The 22,699-nt window shown below is 40.3% G+C and overlaps 2 protein-coding genes across 2 annotated transcripts in view; one reads left to right on the top strand and one right to left on the bottom strand.

The window, feature by feature from the left end:
• Positions 1-1,845: 1,845 nt before the first annotated feature.
• On the bottom strand, positions 1,846-13,275 carry pgap4 (post-GPI attachment to proteins GalNAc transferase 4). The gene is made up of 2 exons (XM_041785977.1): positions 13,176-13,275; positions 1,846-5,729 (listed from the first exon to the last, which is right to left on the bottom strand). Exon 2 carries the CDS (start codon positions 5,551-5,553, stop codon positions 4,336-4,338), a length of 1,218 nt encoding a protein of 405 aa, XP_041641911.1. The 5' UTR covers positions 5,554-5,729; positions 13,176-13,275; the 3' UTR covers positions 1,846-4,335.
• Positions 13,150-22,699, top strand: part of LOC121508864 (myelin and lymphocyte protein-like) — a 24,451-nt gene continuing 14,901 nt past the window's right edge. Inside the window, exon 1 of the mRNA XM_041785979.1 lies at positions 13,150-13,277. Within this exon, the coding sequence (XP_041641913.1) occupies positions 13,215-13,277 (63 nt within the window). The 5' untranslated portion in view covers positions 13,150-13,214. The remainder of the gene's footprint in view (positions 13,278-22,699) is intronic.

Here is a 22,699-nt window from a genome sequence, read left to right as displayed (position 1 = left end):
TTTTTATCTTAGATTTGAACCTTTAAATTTATCATTTTTACTTTTTTAAATTTCCAAATGATTTATCAGCAGTGCTGTTTTTCCATATTTTATTACTGTTGAAAATAAAGTTGCCAGTTTCTGGTTAAATGTTGACCCTGTTGGGCCCCCAGGTTAGACCTGATTCCAGAGTCCGGCCCCTGCTGTGATTGAGTTTCACACCCCTGCTTTAGACTTTCTAGTAAATTTCAGAGTTTGCTCATGTAAATATGAGTTTGATCTTTATCATATATTCATTTAAATGTTTTAATCTTTACATTTTCACTTTAAATGTGTCAAAAATAGTTTTAAGTTGATTTACAACATTAATCTTGTACATTTCTGCGTTTATTCTTGTAAAATTTTCAACTACAGTATATTAATTCTACTAATTTCATCTCATCAAATTTTAACTTTAAACTTGCCAATGTGAAAGATGAATTTTAAGAATTTACTATTTTTAAATCTATGCCTTTATTCCTGATCATTTACAGCTTTAATCTTGTATATTCAGACCTTTATTCATTTAAAATATCAACATTAATCCTGAATAGTTGAACTTTTTTTTTTTTTGCTACATTTTGAACTCCAACCTTGACATTAGTTTGACTTCAATCTTGTTTCATGCTGACTTTAATCTGGTTTATAAAAGGCTTTATTTATTTTACATTATTTTTTCTCCAGCTTCAATCCTGAAATATTTCGACTGTCTTCTCTAGTGTCACACTACAACTTTATTCCTGTAAAGTTTGCATCTTTAATCCAGATATTCTAGGTTTTTTTTTAATGGCTCTGATACGTGGATGTTAAATAGTGGTTAACTATTAACAGTAATTCTGATTAAATAATCAATAAAAACAGAGAGTGCTGATCTGCAGTGATGTTGTGACTCCAACATTAGTAACAGCAGGTTTCAGCGCTAGTCTTTAACGCTGTAGTGAAATCGACCCTACGCCCTGATCTCACCTGAAACTAAAGCTAGCAGCTATTTAGCTTAGCATAAAGACTGAAGTAAGGGGACGCAAGGGGAAGCAAGGACTTTAAAGAACGGAAACAGGCTGTATTATCTTAGAAAGCGTTAAAGGCACATCAGTGAGGCGGTCTGTGAGACGCGTGTTCACACGGACGGTCCGACTCTTCAGGAACGTTTGTCATCTTTAGCTAAAGCTATGATCAAATACAGGCATTTAAACACGACGTTTAGATGTGAACCAGAATAATATCTGCAGCCTGAGCGGCGCTGAGAAAGCTAACACCATTCTAGCTCATCTGCTTAATACCTCATGGCAGGAAGTGATGTCGTTCTGGTTCTCATCAATCCTTTTTGGCTGCTGTGTGCAGATAAGGTGCACGTTAATCTAGAACAGTGATACTCAACGTGTGGCTCTTTTGTGATTGTTTATGGCTCTCTGATGTCTTCATTTTAAATTTTATTCCCCCAAAAACCTTAAAGGGAAGCTTTTTTGCCCTTTTTCACCCATTAGAGCTACCTTTTCCCATTAAATACTACTTGTTTCCTATTTAATTTTGGCCCCTTTTGCCACTTTTTTTGCGACTTTTATTCAATTTTTGACACCGTTATCCAATGTTTTCCTTTTTTACAATTTTTGCAACTTTTCGCCCATTTAAGCCACCTTTTGCCATTATTTAGCACTCATTTTTTCCCATTTTTGCCACTCTTGACTGCCTTTTGCACATTTTAGTCAATTTCCACCATTTTTTGCCACATTTTTGCCACTTTTGTACCGTTTTTGTCACCTGTAACTCCTATTTTTGTCACTTCTCACCCATTTTTGCCACTTTCTGACCCTTCTTCCACTTTTTCTCCCAATTTTTGCCCCTTTTCATACATTTTTACCACCTTGAATTTACTTTTAATGCTGCTTAAGGTGTTTTGCCCCTTTTCACCACTTAGATTGAGGCTCCTGCAAGGGTATTTTTCAACAGTTTGGCTCTTCGGTTGAGCAGGGTTAAGTAACACTGATCTAGAATTACTGGTGATTTAAAAATGACCCCGAAAACAATGTGATTTGTGGAATAACACCAAAATGTTAAATTCTGGCATTGTGACGACTCTAGTTCCTAAAATGTCGGACTGTTCCTTTAATGCCTGATGTGAAACCACGGTGCAGGAGTGTAAACTGTCTCTAGTCTAACACAGACTGTGGAGTCATGACTCCTCTCTACGTCTACGTTTCCTGATTTCATCAAATTGAATAAAACTGTTCTTAAACGGCCCGGCTGTAAACGACAGATCCCTCTTTCATCGTGAAGGACACCGTCCTGACTCTGCAGCAGCTCTGTGATCAGTTATTGATTTCCTCCTCCTCTGGTTTGTTAAAGATGTGTTCACTGTTTTACAGCCACAACTTTAGGACAGACGTGTGTTTGTTTTCAAACCTGGGCCGTATTTTTATACCTAAGATTCAGTGGAACAAACATGAGAACTGTCAGCATGGCTGGAATGTGATCCTCGCAGGCAGAGAGCATTCATCAACATTTCCTGTTTATTTCCACTGACTCAAGATAAGGCCTGCAGGATTTGCAAACATCACCGTCTGTTTTAGCCCAAATGTTGACATGAAAAAGTCCTTTAGACCTCAAACTATGAGAAAGTAAAGCCCAGGTTAAAAACACCAAACGCTTCAGAATCTTAAACATGTGAGCACGCATCAGAGAGAAAATCAGCGTAATAACACCGATTCTAACCCAAAGATTACTGAAGAGTCCTGACCCCCTGCTAGGAACGCAACATGACGCATTTTTCCTCATTTTCTGTCTGATTTCTGTGTTCTTCTCTGTGTATTGCATTTACATCGACAAAGAACAGGCAAAGAGGGAGATGACAAGGTACCAGGAGAACCTGACAGCAATACTTCCTTGATTTCCTTTCCCTCTCCTCACTCACAGAGCTCGTATGCTTGTTTTTAGTGTTTAATGAAATGTTGTGCTCTAACTCGTGTAAACACGGAGGACAAAGTGTTTGGCTGACTGCCATCAAAGGCTCGTCAGACACTTCAGTTTCTCCACCTTCAAAATAAAAGCCCTAGATGTCATTTCTTTTACAAGGGGAACTTAAAATCCACTGAGCTGATAACTGAATATTTATAGATGCAGTTCGGATGCTCGTATGCTGCTAGGACGCGGTGTCGATCTCCAGTTCTTGGAGTGCAAACAGTGAACACATCCGTTATTAAACTCACCGTTTTCATCTGAACCTCAGGCCATGTTAAAAATAATCTTTATGTTCTCAGAGTCCATCAGCACTGTTTTTTAAGGGAATGATGATCACTACGGAAACTTCCAGCATCTGATTTTTAAAGGTCCATGACGGCGGGCAGTAGATTCACACCAACAGCAGAGAGGAATAAAACTATCTGAAGCTCTGGTGGTATTTTCCCAACATTTCATCAGGAGCTGAAAACAGCTCCCTGAGACCGGTTTATGGGGTTTGTTGGTAAAAAGTTCCTCTGAGATCTGTCCAACACCACAGTCAGTACGTTTACAGGAAGTTGAGCTATGCCCTGCTAGCAATGCTAGCAAGTTAACAAGAAGCTAACTGGCTAACTGCAGAACAACATAAACACACACTGTGAGCTGTTGGTGAAAATTTGTTCCATGCTTTCCCTCTGACCTATGGTGAAAGCGTAGGAAGGTGACTACGCCACCTCAGCTTGTTGACTTCTGGGTCAAAGGCCATGTAGCACCGCCTTATGTAATAACGCCGCATTATGTAATAATATAATACATTTTGCATCCATCATGTAATAACGCCACATTTTCTAAGCCACTGAGCGGTTAGGGTTAGGGCAAGGTAGTAGGGTAGGGCATACCTTGGAGCCCACATTAAGTCCTATGGTTAGGGTTATTACAAAATGCAGCGTTATTACATAATGTGGCACTACAGGCCAGCATGAGAGGCTGCTGAGCATGCTCAGAAAGCCTAGTCCAATATTGGGGGTAGAGGTGGCCTAGCGATCTAAGATGCTACCCATGCACGTGGACGGCCCGGGCTCAAATCCGGCCGGTGGCCCTCCCCACTCTCTCTCCAGTTTCCAACTCTATCCACTGTCGTCCTCTATCAAATAAAGGAACGAAGAAAAAAAAGAAAAAGAGCCTAGCCCAGTTTGGGTCTGACTAAGGTGCTAGAATAAACTGATCTACAACCATTTCATCGTGGCGTGCTAGTCCAACTTTGAGAACTTTGTTTTGACAGATTTCGGTTGGACTGTCATCTACGTGGACATTAAAAGTCCAGTTTTGTTCGCACTAACTGCATGTAAACGTACTGAGTGTTCGCCCCATCTTGTCCCGTCCTTAGAGGAGTTTCGGCCTTGACGGGTTGGCCCTGACTGAGGAGTAGGCCCCGATGTGGGTGATGAGGTTTGGTTCCACGCTGTGAGACCGTTCCCCCGGCGTTGTTCTCACCATGTGGTACAGAACCATGTCTTTGGCGTTCCCCTTCTCGCAGAATGAGACGTCAAGGTACTCTGCCACCCTGAGGGAGGCGTTGCCAGGATAAAGCATTGCTGGCGTGCAGCATTCTGTGGCTGGGGAGACCGCATAGAGCTGGGGGGAAAGTCTACGGATCTCCAGGAGGTAGTGGCGGCCCAGCAGCTCGGCTACAGCCATGAAGTAGAGTGTGAAGAAGAGAAGATGGCTGGCGGACAGCGTGAAGGAGAAAGAGCAGGGGTTCCAGTAAAGAAGGGTGAGGAGGAGGGCCGTGGCTCCTACCAGGCCCAGTCCCACCCACTCCAGGATGCGGTAAGGTTCGGGGTTCCAGTAGCGCTGCAGCCTCTCAGGGTGATAGAGCTTTATGTAGAGAGTCTGGAGGGCAAAGCGGCGGGACAACAAGTCCTTTACAACAGTGAAAAAGTCCTGCTTTGGTAAGGCATCGTCCTCCAGGACAAGCATGTTTTTTGGCCTCACCACCTCCCATCCCTTACGGAGACAAAAGACATAATCCCTCTTCTCTCTCTCGAAGGTGTTGACACGCTCCTTGTTTCTCTGCTGCTCCTCAGGGGAACGCCGGATCACCTGGAAGTGGTTCTCCAGCAACTTGGCATCCTGGTTTCCCTGGGGACCACTCTCCACATCGCAGACCAACACCTCAGCACACCGCTGCTCACCGCAGCTTCCCAGCAGTCTACTCAGCCGATGCATCACCTGGAGCAGGTAGTGGAATTCACGCCCTTCATTTCTTCTGGCTGTCACCACGGTAACCAGCAGTTCAGGGCGCTGGGCAATGTCAGTGAACCTGGAGGGCACAGCTGCTGCCGCGGTGGAGGTACTCTGCCAGAAGTGTAGAGCGTCCTGACCTCGGTGGAGGCTTTCTTGCAGGACGTCATCACTCATGCCGTCCAGGTACATGGACTTGATGAAGAAGTACGAGTAAAGCAGATGGTGGCAGAAGAGAGGGAGAACAATGCAAAACGTGATGACGGACAGGATTAGGGCTTGGGCGATGGGACTGGACCACCGCAGGTGCTGAGTGATGACGGCCCTCCATCGAGGCATTGGTGAATCAGGAAGCATGCCACTTCAGGAGAGGGCAGGCAAACATTTAGAGTCTCCCCGCATGCAGTCTGATTCAGAAAGCCTGTGGAGACACCCGATGAGTCCTCAGGGAACAGATACCTTCGTGGAAGGAGAGCCGGGTGTTGGCACGTCTTCTTGTAAACAGAGAGGGGAGAATTTCAGCTCCTGGATGTCTGCAGAAAGACACGAGAAACAAAATTACTATTAATTATTTTAATATATATTAATATAGAAAAAAAGGAAAATTACACAGCAGGAGGTCTGTAATGTTCCAGTGTTTGTATATAACATCAGTGGACAGTGTGGTGCTGCATACTCTCCGTCAAAATCAGAATCTGGTGTTATTCTAAGTATACTGAGAGCGTGCTCACCAACTAGTGGAGCCTCAGGACCCAGCATTAACTTCTCAATGCTACACTGCAACCTGATGTTCTGATATTTGTCGACCAATCAGATTTATTTCATTAAAAAACTACACGATTTGGACGTCAGGCAGTACAAACCATATGACAAATCAAAGAGACAGGACAGGCCAGGTAAGCGTGATTTAAAAGAGTTAAAAGACTTTTTGACGCAATTTTCTCCCCAGGCACACAATTAAAACCCACTTTCAGTCCCCTACCCACCACTGTTTAGAGTCACTGTTCTAAAAAGTGCATCAGCATTTCCATTAAAAGCATGTTTATGACAACATGAGGGTGAAAAGCTGTTAGCTGTCACTGCTAGCCTCTAAGCTTGGGGCTAACTAGCTACAAAAAAAAACAGCATATAACATCTCTCTGTCATTTTAAGAACAAATATTAACCAACACTTTTTCCCTTATATTGACTGTGTTTTGTTGGCAACTGTTCCTAAAGTTGACAACAAAGGACAACTCTGGCAAAAATGGAGGGAAAAGCCCCCAACAACCCCGGCTTCACCAACTTTCGTACTCTGCCTGTGATGATGTCATCTTTAACCCTTGGTCCCTACTATGTCCGTTTTGAGGACATTCATCATTTTAATCATTGGTTTTTTTTAGTTAATAGTCACATTTTTATAGATTGAGGCATCAATCTTGGCCAAAGTTATTACTTTTTCTTTATATTAAAAAAAAAAATTAAAAAATGAAAACCAAGTCACCCATAGAACGCCCATGACGCGAAATAGCTCCAGCCTTGTTTGTCCGAAATCGGACACATAGACTTCCATTCAGAACATTTTTTTTGACTGTGTGTCTAGGGCACCAAAACAACTTTTAGCACCCATTTTTTTGCAGTCAGTCGATCACCAGGGATCTAAATTTCACCATTAAACAGTGATCCAGCGGATAGTGCAGCGCACCATTTTAACCCTTTCAGCAGCGCAGACATGGTTTTCCTTCCATGCGCTCAGAGTGTTTGGAGCGCTATTTCACCCACTAAACATAACCAGAATTAAATGAAACAATTCATGCCACTAGATATGGATGTCTGGTAGTGGGCTAGATGTGTAAGGAAAAGTTTGTGTGCTCCTACGTGTGTGATCGGGTGCGAATCTGCGTGTATGTTTACAAGCGGACATGCCATAAGTGGAGTGTTTACATTAGGATATGTTACCTGTGGATTCTGCAGCCTGGGACTAAGAAAGAGGGACATTTGGACAATTTCAACTTTGCCCTCACTTCATAGCAAGTGGATTAACAAGCATGAGGATGCACGGGTCCTTTCCATCAATAGGTAAGAATATATCATATCTCAAAGATGCGGTACATTTATATCTGCGTGTAATTGGCATATTTGTGGTCACATTTTGGTTAGAGGTGGAAATGCGCGTTAGTGGTTCATATCCTACATATATCCTCTGATTCTTTATGCCTGTACATAAAATAAACCTAGTATGAACAAATGCATTCACTCGTATTAGATTTGGTAGAGGAGGAAGCACAAGAAAAGGAGGGTAAAACTGGCGTGTTTTACGCATGGATGGACTCATCTGTTTAGCATGGACGAATCCAAGTCATAGGCATAGTGTACAATAAGTGGCATACAAAGGGTTTAACATTGATTTTTTTTTTTTTTTCAGTAGTCAGGGTTGAAGTTGTTGAAGAGATCTGAAGCAGTGAAAGTTTTTAAAAAAGTTGAAAAATTAGTATTTTATTAACACCTTTCTGCATGTCCGTTTTCGGACAAACAAGGGTGATTGTAGCTAAAATATGGCATTCAGCGCTACAGAAAAAATTTCAATGCATCAAAATCAATTTTACTACTCATCATTGGCATGGCCCAGACTCTATTTATTGAAAAAAAAAAATTTTTTCTAGATCATTTTATATGGGAATTATAGTGTTTTAGTGTTTTTTACCATAAAAAATGGCAGTGACATGGTGTACAATAACTGGCATAAAAAGCGTGTAACATTGAATTTTTTAAATTTTTTTGTTGAAGTTGTTGAAGAGATTTGAAGCAGTAAAAGTTAAAAAAAAAGCTGAAAAATGATTATTTTATTGGCACCTTTCTGCATGTCCATTTTCAGGACAAACAAGGACAGATGTAGATAAAAATTACAAGAGACCAAGGGTTAAAAGACTATAAAACATTCCGTCCTCTGCCTGTGATGATGTCATCTTTAAAAGACTATAAAAAATTCCGTCCTCTGCCTGTGATGATGTCATCTTTAAAAGACTATAAAACATTCCGTCCTCTGCCTGTGATGATGTCATCTTTAAAAGACTATAAAACATTCCGTCCTCTGCCTGTGATGATGTCATCTTTAAAAGACTATAAAACATTCCGTCCTCTGCCTGTGATGATGTCATCTTTAAAAGACTATAAAACATTCCATCCTCTGCCTGTGATAATGTCATCTTTAAAAGACTATAAAACATTCCGTCCTCTGCCTGTGATGATGTCATCTATGAAAGACTATAAAACATTCCGTCCTCTGCCTGTGATGATGTCATCTTTAAAAGACTATAAAACATTCCGTCCTCTGCCTGTGATGATGTCATCTATGAAAGACTAAAAAACATTCCGTCCTCTGCCTTTGAAGATGATGCTATCCATTGCATCATTGGTTTTCAAAGTGTGAGGCGGGCCTCCCCTGGGGGGAGCCACGAAGGCGGGGGAGGTGCAGAACCATAAACCAGAAAAGGTGATTTGCTTTGCTAACCTCTGCTGTGCATGGAGCTAAAGGGATAAACTTAATGGGCCTCATTCACTAATAAATGCGTAGAAATGTTCTTACTCTGCGCACAAATTCAGCGTATACGCAAAGTCACCGTCGGACTCATGACATGTGCGCACCGGCCAATTCTCTTCTCACCACCGCGCGTATGTTAGTTAATCAGAATCATTCAGATTGACAGGTTCGTGCCTGCAATCTGCATAAACCACACCCCTATTCCTCTATAAAAGGACAACCATTGGATGCATCAAAACGGGATCGGCGAGGATGTTTGAAGTTGCGAGAGATGACCCCAAAAATTATAGGAAGAAATTTCACAACGGCGGAAATTGAAGTTATCGTGTCAGAGGTGGAGGCAAGCGTTTTCACTGGAGTCTCGATGATAAATAAGATACCTGGGCCTCTATCATAGAGGCTGTCAATGCAGTGTCACCTGAGGTCCGCACCGTGGCTCAGGTGAAGAGAAAGTGGTTTGATATCAAGGTGGATGCAAAGAAAAGGATATCAGACCAGAGAAAAAAGAAGCAAACCTGAGGAGAACAAGGACCACCTGATCTCACTCCACAGGATGAGCGACTGGCTGCAGTAATTAGAAACTCATCCATCTCTGGCCTAAGTCAACAGAACGAGGGTGAAAGTGATGACATTCATCCATCAGGTTACCTGTAATTATTTATTTGTTTATATTTGGAATTCTTCATCTCTTGCAATTAACGAGTGAAGTCAATCAGAAAAAACAACTTTATTTTACTGAAACTGCCGATGCTGATCACAACAATGAATTAATCTTTAGGCCCGGATGACGGTGACCTGTCAAAGTTGCTCTATTTTACTTAAATGCTCTTTTAAAAAAAAAAAAAAAATTGGAAATGAAATGTTAAATTGAAGATTCAAGATTTTAAGTATATGAATGAAAAGTGTCTATTTCATGGTTATTTAGTACATTAGGCCAACTCATTAGCTAATTCCCGGTTTTAATTATTATCTTTAAGCTTTTATAAATTAATGTTGTTTCAATACATTGTGCATCTTGGGTAAAAGATAAGTGTTTAACATTTTTAGAAATGTTCATTATCATTTGTGCGTACGCATGGTCTGAAGAGGTTCTAAATTTGTTTGCAGAGTAAGAACAAATTCAAGTAAGAACATATTGATGAATCACTGATTTGTGCGTCAAACATTCGTATGCACGATTTAAGCACAAATTTGTGCGTACACACTGTTTGTGAGTGAGACCCATAGTTACTATAGGGACTATGCTATAGAGCAGTGTTACTCAACCAAAGAGCCAAATTATTGAAAATATCTTGGCAAGAGCCACAATCTAAGAGGTGAAAAGTGGCAAAAACAGCTTGAAGTGGCAATAAAAATAGGTTAAAGGTGGCAAATGGTCAAAAAGCAGCAAAAAATGGTTGAAAATGGGGTGACAAAGTTAAAATATGGTCAGAAAGTAGCAAAAATTTGTGAGAAGTGACAAAAAAATGAGTGGAAAGTGACTTAAATGGGCAAAAAGCAGTCAAGAGTAGGGACACACGATATTATCAGTAGTATATCGGTATCGGCCGATAGTAAAATTTACGCCGATGTGTACAGCTGATAATATGACGTCATAATTAAGCGCACATGATGATGCCGGACGTGTGCAAACAACAACAATAAACAACATGTCAGCTGTGTGGGAGAAGTTTGAGGTGTGGGAACAAGACAGCAAAGCTGCTGTTTGCATCCTTGTAAAGTACATCAGATGCGTGGAGGAGCTCCACAGCATGCCTTTAACACCACCAGTTTAATTTTGCATCTAAAAAACCGCCAACCTGATGACTGCAAGGACTATGAAGAATGGCAAAACTTCGTTTCCAGTCACGTAGAGAAGCTCCTTGGTAAAGCTAAACATATTAGCTTCACCACGGATATATAGACATCATCACGTTTAGCCTCACTGTCTCCGTGGATAGATGAGGATTTTACTCTTAAAAAGTCTGTCCTACACTCACAGGAGTGCTGACTCAGCAGCCGCAGTTGCAGCCGCTTTTGCTAACATGTTTAGATAGAGATAAAAAGAACGTGCATGTCGTCCTACATGACATGCGCGAAACACGGCAAAAGCAATGACGGACTTCTGAGTGCCGTCTCCCGTGCACACTCGAAGGTGCAGCATTGGAGACGTGGGTGTCACTGTGTGGTCACAGAGCTGTTTACAGGGTTGCTTAGTTAGTTTGTGCTCTTTAAAGCAGAATCAGGAGAACTACTTTAGTTGAAGTTTTATTTCTGTTCATCTTGAGTCTCAGAAATTTAGAATCATAATTTAGCTCTGAACTGTAGCTAGGTTTTTTTGCATTTAAGAATCTGTGTTGTTGTTTTTTAAAGCTCTTTGTCAGGAGTATCTCAGGGAGCCATCCTGCAAACTGGCTGAGTAATAAGGAGAGTCAGTCTAAATGTATAAGCTATTTCTTTTTCATACTGTGGAGCTCAGAGTCAGCAGGTTATTCTGCTGCTTATTGCCCTCAAAAATGCAGATGACTTTGCTGGACTGTTAAAAATACATGTAAGCATGTAACACACATGTAACCCAAAGACATTACGGTAAGTTTGTCATTAGTGTATGGCTGTATTTGAAAAACAAAACAAAACAATATATCCTTCAGTTCTGATAAAAATCAAATGTTTTGTCAGTTTGTACAAAAACAGACTGCCAATATTCTTTTAAAAATTGTAGTCCATGATAGAATTGGTGTTTATAACAGTGGAAAAAAATGTAATTAAATATCGGTATCGGCCAAAATTTGTTTCAAAATATCGGCACATCGTATATTGGCAAAAATCCAATATTGTGCATCCCTAGTCAAGAGTGGCAAAAATGGGCAAAAAATAGGAAACAAGTGGTTTATGATAGCAAGGGGTAGTTTAAATGGACAAAAGTGGCAAAAAATGGTTAAAAAAAAGGCCAAAAATGGGATAAAAGTGGCAAAAAGACATCGCAGAAATGAGCAAAAAAATTGGGAAACAATGGATAATTAATGATTAAAGGTAGCTTAAATGGGCAAAAAGGTGAAAAAGGGCAAAATGGGATAAAAGTGGAAAAAATGGGGAAAAAGAAGCAGAAAGAAGTTGTAAAATGGCCCAAAAAATATGAAAAAGGGTATTTAATGGCATCATAACTGACATCATAACCCTGCTTGGCATCTTCTTATGCCCATTCTTGCCAGTTTAAACTATTTTGTCCCACTTTTTAATCCCATTTCACCATCTTTTACCCCAATTTCTGCCACCTTTAAGCCAATATTAACCTTTTGAACACTTTTTACCACTTTTTACACCCGTTTTTGCCACTCTGATCCTTACATGCCACATTTTTTTGCTACTTTTATTGAATTTTTGCCACTTTCAACCCATTTCTGTGGTTTTTAAAACCCGATTTCACCACCTTTTCCACAATCTTTTGGTTATTTTTAACCCATTTCATTTCTGATTTAAAAAAAAAAAAAAGATTTCCATTTTTAGGATGACTTTATACTTCGGCACAAATAGTAAAAAAACTCCCACAGTGTTAGGCTTGATAACAGTGGCTATTATTCAGGTAAAAATAATTAAATGTGGTTATCACAGATTAATTTAACAGTGGAGCAGAATTTTGCTGACTTCATAGCTGGGCCTACTTACTACCAGGACTTCATACTGAGTTTCAGTATGAAATGGATCTAGTGATGGGTCCTTCCCTGTCCAGTAATCCAGTGTTGGTGACGTATGCATCGTGTCACACACTGTTGAGCTGTATTAGCTAAGAATATCATGACAGGAGTTTACTGCCCAGCCCTAGGAAGTACACACCAGCTTCACCAGGATGTGGATGCACCATTACAGCTCTGATGAAATAAAGCATGAGTCTCCTTCACCTCCAGAATGACCGTTTCTACATTCAGGAGTGTTTAGGCTTTAAAAATACTCCATATCTGCATGAACAGGCTGTTTACGCGCCTGTAGACGTGCTCCAGCTGGCAGAGAAAGACAACTCCTCCATGCTGCAGCCATCAGAGCTTTAATAGTGTTAGACGGCCCATCAGGGCCCTCCCATCTAAACACTAACAGTCTCCATTACTCTGTCCAGCAGAGGGGGGAACGGCAGCGGCTCATTAGTTCAACACGGCGATGTTTGGCTAACACAAACCCGGTTCAATATGGTCACGTGACCCTCATTACGGAACATTACACCCACCAGAGGAATCATGGGATGAGGCTCGCGCTCCTCGGTGTTTTGCTCTGATGCGTCACTCTTTCACGCTCCTGTCTTTAATGTGCCCTCTCTTCCGGTATGCCCACTCCGTCTGCCCGTTATCACCGCTACTCTCGGTAAACACGGAGCTAACGAACGGTGGCTAGCAGCAGGCTAACCGACCTGCTAACGGACAGTGCTATGAGGCGTTTAGAAGGTAAAGTGAGACGTTTGAGCAGGTAAAAAACCAAAGAAGAAGACTTACGGAGAGTTAGCGGGGCTGCCGCAGCTCCTGCCCGCTGCCATGTCCTCCGATACGGTAATAGACCCGCACCCCAGCACCGTAATACCCCGGCTACAGGCGCAGGTGAATGGTTGAATGAGATTTTGGCTTAAGACCTACAACAGCGACCCCCAGAGGCCTGTTATCATAGACGTGATATATGTGTGCCTGTTATGGTCTCATGAATCCAAAAAATGTGAAAAAAAAAACACGAGTCAACACGAACTTTCGGAGGTTGGCGTGATTTATTTTTACTTTTTTTTAAATGTTCCGTTATATTATTATTATTATTATTATTATTATTATTATTGTTAGTGAAATATTGCGCTTCCCAAACAGCTAAAAAATACATTGTATATATATATTTTTGCCTTTACTTGATTTCCTATTATGATTTTGAGCATGTATCAGAAAATTAAATTAAAAAATGTGAGTACTCGTTGTATGTAAACTATACAGAGCCCCTTACGGGACATGGAGAAAAAAATTAAGGGAGAATTTCTTTTTTTTTAAGGGACATGAAAAAATACGGAGCCCCTTAAGGGACATGAAGAAAAAAGATTTAAGGGAGAAATTTTTTTTTAAGGGACATGAAAAAAAATGGAAAACAAAATGTAAACAGTTTGCAAGATCTCGCAAACTGTTTAAATTTTTTTTTCTCCCTAAAGTTTTTTTTTTCTCCATGTCCCTTAAGGGGCTCCATAAACTTAAATGATGGAAAAATTAATAAAAAGTAATAATAATAATAATAATAAATAAAACTAATGTTCTCTTAAGCACACGTAGAGTAGATCTATGCAGGATTTTTCCAGTGACACTGCATGTCTTTCTTAAATTAAAAACACCGGGTGGCTTCCAGACCTTTCTTTTTTCCACCGTTTTTCCTCAAACCCCAAAGTTTATATATGCTCAAATATTATATTCTTAGATAAATCCAAGACCCGATCTAGCATCAGATCATACATGTAAACACCAAAGCACTTTTTTACAGTTTTAGTATTTAAAACAATACAGACCACTATCTGCAGATACCATTAAAACTCCTCTTAGGATTTGATAAGCCTCGTTGTCCCCTTGGGGAAATCTGTCCTGGACTCTGAGTGCTGGATGATAAAATAGAAATAAATGAGAACAATCCCAACAACAATCCACAGAGTCACACATACCAGTGAAAGGTGCAGCCAGCAGAGCAGTGAAAAGCATTTCCCCCTTTACTGGTGTCTTTATTTCTGTGTTTAGATGATGATTTCATTTGTTAGGAATAAATCCAAACCTACCTGGTCCCGTCATAAAGGCCACTCCCCCCTAACCCTAACTGGATGTCCATCCCTGGTGTTTGTGATAACTGTCGGTGAGTCTTTCTCATCACTGTGGAGGAATGTTGTCCCACTCTTTCATTCAGCCTCATTGGAGGGTTTTCCAGCCTGTTTAAGGTCCTGCCACAGCATCTCAGTCAGATCTAAGTCCAGACTTTGACTAGACCACTCCAGAACCTTCATTTCATCTTGATCCATTTAGAGGTGGCCTTGTTGGTGTGTTTGGGATCATGGTCCTGCTCCATAACCCAAGTGGTCTTGAGCTTGAGGTCATGAACTGATGGTCGGACATCCTCCTTCAGGATTTTCTGCTAGAGAGCAGAATTCATGGTTCTAGTGGTCCAGGTCCTGGTCCAGACCATCACACTACCACCCCCATGTCTGACTGTTGGTCTGGTGTTCTTCCGATGAAATGCTGGGTTAGTTTGACTCCACCTTCCAGAACTTGTGTCTGGTCAGACCTCAGAATATTTCCCAGAAGTCTTTGGGATCATCAGGATGTTTTTAGTCAAATGTGAGATGAGTCTTTGTGTTCTTGTTGGTCAGCGGTGGTTTTGGCCTTGGACCTCTCCCATGATGCCATTGTTGCCCAGTCTCTTTCTGATTGTTGAATCATGACCTCTGACCTTACCTGAGTCACAGTGTTGAATTTGGCAACTATTTTTAATTTTATTCTTACTTTTAGTCTTTAGATGAAATGTCTTTAAGTTTTAGGCACATTTTAGTTTTTCTACCCTTTACAGTTTTAGTCCATAAAAGTCCTCGCATTTCAGTCTTTACTTTTAGTCCAAGAATTTATTCTGTTGCCTAAATCTGGTACCAAGTCATGTCAGTTGGTTCTTTAGCAGGGACCCCAAACCTGGGGTCCCTGCTTTCTACAGCTTAGAGGCAGAATAGATACAGATGTGTTGTTTTATGACAGATTTACCCACAGTGGAGAGCTGCGCTATGTTTGACGTAATCGTTTTAAGAGAGATGCGGCTGGCCGTTCACACGGAGACCAATCGGTAGTTGTTTATGGATTTGTGCACTCTGGGACTTGTTTTCAAAAAGTATCGTTTACAGTCACCAAAAATACTATTTCTGTGTGGATGAACCGTCAAAACGACAAAAAACTTTTGTGTATACTCCTGAATTCATCTCTGTGTGGACGGGCCTGAATGTTCAAAAACTACGTTACATTTTAGTCTAGTTTTAGTCATCACAGATCTATTTTTGTTAGTCTCAGTCTAGTTTTAGTCATCACAGATCTATTTTTGTTAGTCTCAGTCTAGTTTTAGTCATCACAGATCTATTTTTGTTGGTCTCAGTCTATTTTCTGTCATGGAAAAAAAGGCTGCCAAACATTTTTAGTCATAGTTTTGTTGATGAAATTAACACTCCTGAGTCATTGAGGCCTGCAGGTCTTTAGATGTAGTTCTGGGTTCTTCTGGGACCTCCTTGATGAGTCGTCCATGTTCTCATGTTCGTAGGTCGTCACCTTCTGGGAAGGTTCACCACTGTTCACAATTTTCTCCACTTGTGGATAATGGCTCTCAGCGTAGTTTTCTGGAATCCAAAAGCCTTGTAAATGTTCTTGTAACCCTTTCAGACTGATGGATGTTTGTGATTTTGTTTGTCATCTGTCAGTCAGGAAGGGGGAGGATACTTTTTCACAGCAGTGTATGTTGCATATGATTTTATAAAAATATTTAAAAATAAATGTTTATAATAATAAATAATCATGAAGAAAAGATAAAATACGATTAGCCAAAATATGGAAAAGCCAAAGCAGAGAGAACACAGAACATCATGATGTTATTGGACAATCCACAAGCTATCACTGCAAGAAAGTTTAAAATATTTGTCAGACGGCCCAAACCAGTTTTATAAACCGGTTCAGTCTACATCAGGAGACTTTATCCTGTACCAGACAGTTTATAGTCAGGGTAATGTAACAGAGTCAGATCAAACCAGGTCATCAGGACGAGGACGGATTTATTTCCCTGTAGTTATATCTATGCCTGCTGAATGCAGACGAGCATTATGCTGCAGAGACACTGTTCATCATGTTTTAATGCAAAGATCAATGAAGAGAGATCAAAGAGAGCAGGACGACATTATTGATCAGAGAACAACCCTCCATGTCCAGGTTAGCAAAGGTGAGAGAAGGCGTACCTGTGTGACCAACAGAGTGGACCAACACTTTACGTCCCAGAAGAAGCTTCACATCCAACGTTAAAGGGACGTTTCAGTCCTATTGAACCCTCCATGCAGTCACCTGTCCTCCACCCTCTGTCCTCACACCTGTGATGAAGGAGGCGTGTCTTCAGGGAAAGGGCGAGGCGTGATGCCAGCCACTCCTTAAAATGACTGGCCAGCCCAGATGGCAGCGCTAGCCAAAGTCTTTTTTTAGAACTCGTCTGGAGGCGTCACTGCTCAGGAAGCACAAAATGAATTTAAAGCATGTAACAAAATAAATGGGACGGGTAAGAAAGGACTGGGAAAGTTGTAACCTTGCAAAGCAGATGGACACGCCCATTTCCTTGTTTTTCACTGGCAAATCCATCTTGTTAAGCACCCATCTGAACCGTTTGGGTCCGATTAGAAAGTGACAGGACCAATCAGCGACGAGGGGCAGTACTTTCAGGCGCAGCAGTGTCGTGACGTTAACAAGCAGCAGCAAGAGCTGGTGCAGTTATGGAGGAAGAGATTAGCCTGGATGCTGCTAAAGCGCCAGTTTTATCAGAACTTGACAACAATTCTTCTTAAAAAAGAACAAAGAACAGCAGTGAGTTGTTTTCTTTTCAAAAACAACAAAAGTCAAGTACTAACATGTCTGCAGTTGCCATGTTTCACGTTATTCCTTTGTAGCTGCGCACGCGCAGCCCTATAACTGCTACATCACGTGTTTTGCTGCTCTGATTGGCCCGTAGAGATGTGACAGACAGAACGTTCATCCAGTCACACTCCGAGTTTTTTTCAAAGCCTCTGCCTTTTCTCAAACGTTTCCTATTGAAGCTTTGGCGTGTCAGGTTAGGGAAGTTGTGGAATGATCCAAACTCTCTCACCGGGGAGAGGTTGTCCTGCACATTCTACACGAGTTACAACAGCATGGCTTCACAACGACAGAGGGTGGGGACTAAAGTGTCCAGCAGGACCTTATGACCTAAATATTCCATCCTTGGAGGCAAGGATGGAATATTTTAAAGGCTGCGAGGGATTACATCATATTTAAAGGCAAGAATGGAATGTTTTTTTGGCTACAAAGGTTCAAAGAATGGAACGTTTCATAGACATTTAAGACCATAATCAGCTTTAAAGGTAAGAAAAGAATGTTTTGTTGGCTTCAAAGGATGGCAACATCATTCAAGGACAAGGATGGAATGTTTTATCAGCTTTATGGAAACACTCTGAAGACAAGGATGGAATGTTTTATCAGCTTTATGGGAACACTTTTAAGACAAGGATGGAATGTTTTATCAGCTTTATAGGAACACTTTAAAGACAAGAATGGAATTTTTTTATCAGCTTTATGGGAACATGCTGAACACAAGGATGTAATGTTTTATCAGCTCTATGGGAACACTGAAGACAAGGATGGAAATCTTATCAGCTTAATGGACCACTTTTAAGACAAGGATGGAATGTTTTATCAGCTTAATGGACCACTTTTAAGACAAGGATGGAATGTTTTATCAGCTTAATGGACCACTTTTAAGACAAGGATAGAATGTTTTATCAGCTTTATGGAAACACTCTGAAGACAAGGATGGAATGTTTTGTCAACTTTTTGGGAACACTTTTAAGACAAGGATGGAATGTTTTGTCAGCTTTCAGGGAACACTTTTAAGACAAGGATGGAACATTTTGTCAGCTTTCAGGGAACACTTTAAAGACAAGGATGGAATGTTTTGTCAGCTTTATGGGAACACTCTAAAGACAAGGATGGAATGTTTTGTCAGCTTTACTGGAACACTTTTAAGACAAGGATGGAATGTTTTATCAGCTTTGTGGAAACACTCTGAAGACAAGGATGGAATATTTTGTCAGCTTTTTGTGAACACTTTAAAGACAAGGATGGAATGTTTTATCAGCTTTATGGGAACACTTTAAAGACAAGGATGTAATGTTTTATCAGCTTTGTGGAAACACTCTGAAGACAAGGATGGAATGTTTTGTCAGCTTTTTGGGAACACTTTTAAGACAAGGATGGAATGTATTGTCAGCTTTATGGGAACACTTTAAAGACAAGGATGGAATGTTTTATCAGCTTTGTGGAAACACTCTGAAGACAAGGATGGAATGTTTTATCAGCTTTGTGGAAACACTCTGAAGACAAGGATGGAATGTTTTGTTAGCTTTTTGTGAACACTTTAAAGACAAGGATGGAATGTTTTATCAGCTTTATGGGAACACTTTTAAGACAAGGATGGAATGTTTTATCAGCTTTGTGGAAACACTCTGAAGACAAGGATGGAATGTTTTGTTAGCTTTTTGTGAACACTTTAAAGACAAGGATGGAATGTTTTATCAGCTTTATGGGAACACTTTTAAGACAAGGATGGAATGTTTTATCAGCTTTGTGGAAACACTCTGAAGACAAGGATGGAATGTTTTGTCAGCTTTTTGGGAACACTTTTAAGACAAGGATGGAATGTATTGTCAGCTTTATGGGAACACTTTAAAGACAAGGATGGAATGTTTTATCAGCTTTATGGGAACACTTTTAAGACAAGGATGGAATGTTTTATCAGCTTTGTGGAAACACTCTGAAGACAAGGATGGAATGTTTTGTCAGCTTTTTGGGAACACTTTTAAGACAAGGATGGAATGTTTTGTCAGCTGTTTGGGAACACTTTTAAGACAAGGATGGAATGTTTTGTCAGCTTTCAGGGAACACTTTTAAGACAAGGATGGAACATTTTGTCAGCTTTCAGGGAACACTTTAAAGACAAGGATGGAATGTTTTGTCAGCTTTATGGGAACACTCTAAAGACAAGGATGGAATGTTTTGTCAGCTTTACTGGAACACTTTTAAGACAAGGATGGAATGTTTTATCAGCTTTGTGGAAACACTCTGAAGACAAGGATGGAATATTTTGTCAGCTTTTTGTGAACACTTTAAAGACAAGGATGGAATGTTTTATCAGCTTTATGGGAACACTTTTAAGACAAGGATGTAATGTTTTATCAGCTTTGTGGAAACACTCTGAAGACAAGGATGGAATGTTTTGTCAGCTTTTTGGGAACACTTTTAAGACAAGGATGGAATGTATTGTCAGCTTTATGGGAACACTTTAAAGACAAGGATGGAATGTTTTATCAGCTTTGTGGAAACACTCTGAAGACAAGGATGGAATGTTTTATCAGCTTTGTGGAAACACTCTGAAGACAAGGATGGAATGTTTTATCAGCTTTGTGGAAACACTCTGAAGACAAGGATGGAATGTTTTGTTAGCTTTTTGTGAACACTTTAAAGACAAGGATGGAATGTTTTATCAGCTTTATGGGAACACTTTTAAGACAAGGATGGAATGTTTTATCAGCTTTGTGGAAACACTCTGAAGACAAGGATGGAATGTTTTGTCAGCTTTTTGTGAACACTTTTAAGACAAGGATGGAATGTATTGTCAGCTTTATGGGAACACTTTAAAGACAAGGATGGAATGTTTTATCAGCTTTGTGGAAACACTCTGAAGACAAGGATGGAATGTTTTGTCAGCTTTCAGGGAACACTCTAAAGACAAGGATGGAATGTTTTATCAGCTTTTTTGAAACACTCTGAAGACAAGGATGGAATGTTTTATCAGCTTTCAAGGGTGAAATCATGAAGCTGTAAATCTTAGGTGCTCTTTCCCTCCTTTTTTTTAGCTATATTAGCTGTAGACAGTGAGGAGCGAGGACTCTCACTCCTGTTAGTTTTACGGGGATGAATTTCATTTTTACGTGAAGTGAAGCAGCATTTATATGTAAAATACATTTATGTCTTTAAATCTCACCTTCATGGTTTTAAACTGGTTTAATCCCAGTATGAATCAGCCGTTGGCTGGATCAGGATAAATCTGACCCTCATATTACAATAAACACATTCTTTGGATAAAATTGAAACTAAACTAATAAGAGGTTTTATGCAACTTCAAAGAAAAACAGGACTGGATTATCTGATTTTATCCAATCACATAATCCATTATTTCTTTTCAACTCTCAGGTTTAAGGTTTAATCCCATCAGATGTGTTTAATCCTGCAGGATTACTGTAGAGGACCAGCAAACTGCAGCCTGAGGGTACAAGGACAGCCACTAGAGGGCAGCAAATGTTAATAAAACAAGAAGGAGAAACAGACGTTGGTTATGAAGAGAATCTTTCTCACTCTGTATCAGCTTACCTAAATCTATGACCATGTTCATAAAGACAGAACAGGATTTAACCAGTACTCTGATGTTACTGAGGCTTAAAGGGATCTAGAATAATCAGGCGTGGTCACATGATGTTTAGGTATAACGTGATAAGGCGTTAACCTCCTGCAGGTCTCCTGGCAGGCTGCTCATTATCTAAACGACCCTGAACAGACAATAGAGCAAGGGGGAAAGGAGGATTTACCTGCAGCTCAGGTAACGTGGGGAAACTGAAACACCTGGAAGATGAGCCCATACAGACACGGACAACTCACACCTGGCTGTAACAAAAAGGACAGAGTCTGTCAGCACTTATGGTCTGTTTCCACCAATGCGTCCAGTCTGGTTCAGTCCAGTCTTTCCCAGTAAACCTGATCTTCCCTGTGTTTCAGCTGAGGTCCATCAGGTTTAACTCATCACAACAGGAAATCTGTCTCTTTTCAGAGATAGGGATCCTTTGGCTCAGATCACCAAGAGTTCTGGTCTTTCTCCTCCCAAACAGTTCTTCATTGGTTCCAGTCTGTCTTTTTAAAAGTGATTAAATAACAAAAATACAAACATCTTCCATAGTTGGCAACGTTTGGAAAAGTGGGTTCAATGTCTGACACAGAAGGAATGTTCAAAGGCAAGGATGGAATGTTTGAAAGATACTAAAGGAATGTTCAAAGGCAAGGATGGAATGTTTGAAAGATATTAAAGGAATGGTCAAAGGCAAGGATGGAACGTTTGAAAGATATTAAAGGAATGTTCAAAGGCAAGGATGGAACGTTTGAAAGATATAAAAGGAATGTTCAAAGGCAAGGATGGAATGTTTGGAAGATATTAAAGGAATGTTCTAAGGCAAGGATGGAATGTTTGAAAGATATTAAAGTAATGTTCAAAGGCAAGGATGGAATGTTTGAAAGATATTAAAGGAATGTTCAAAGGCAAGGATGGAATGTTTGAAAGATACTAAAGGAATGTTCAAAGGCAAGGATGGAATGTTTGAAAGATATTAAAGGAATGTTCAAAGGCAAGGATGGAATGTTTGAAAGATACTAAAGGAATGTTCAAAGGCAAGGATGGAATGTTTGAAAGATACTAAAGGAATGTTCAAAGGCAAGGATGGAATGTTTGAAAGATATTAAAGGAATGTTCAAAGGCAAGGATGGAATGTTTGAAAGATATTAAAGGAATGTTCAAAGGCAAGGATGGAATGTTTGAAAGATATTAAAGGAATGTTCAAAGGCAAGGATGGAATGTTTGAAAGATATTAAAGCAGTCTTCGAAGGCAAGGATGGAATGTTTGAAAGATATTAAAGGAATGTTCAAAGGCAGGGATGGAATGTTTGAAAGATATTAAAGGAATGTTCAAAGGCAAGGATGGAATGTTTGAAAGGCAATAAAGGAAGCTGGGGATGGGGAGGAGCAAAGGCTTGCTCCTTGCCAGTTCCACCTCCTAAAAGTTGCCATTTTTCCTTCTTTTTGTCACATATGGATGGCCCCAAACATCACCAGATTCATGTTTCATCCTTGCCTTTGAGTATTTGATCTTTGAAGCCTGTGATAGAATTTAGGAAGATGATTCCATCCTTTAAAGTTAATAAAACATTCCGTCCTTGCCAATGAAGACAATGCTTTCAATCTTATAAATGATAACATCAGCTTGCAGCGCCACCTAGAGCTTTACATGGCTAACCTTCGATTTATTTCTAGAGCTGGTTGCCTTTGTTGGAGAGGATGGGACGTAGAAAATGAAAGAAATCCGACAGAGAGAACAGGAAATGACATGCAGGAAAGGAGCCACAGGTGGAACTCAAGGCTGGGACGACTA

Source organism: Cheilinus undulatus, linkage group 4 (assembly GCF_018320785.1).
Source record: "Cheilinus undulatus linkage group 4, ASM1832078v1, whole genome shotgun sequence".
Lineage (NCBI taxonomy): Eukaryota > Metazoa > Chordata > Actinopteri > Labriformes > Labridae > Cheilinus > Cheilinus undulatus.
Note: the sequence above shows the minus strand (reverse complement) of the source record. Positions and strands in the feature narration are given on the sequence as shown.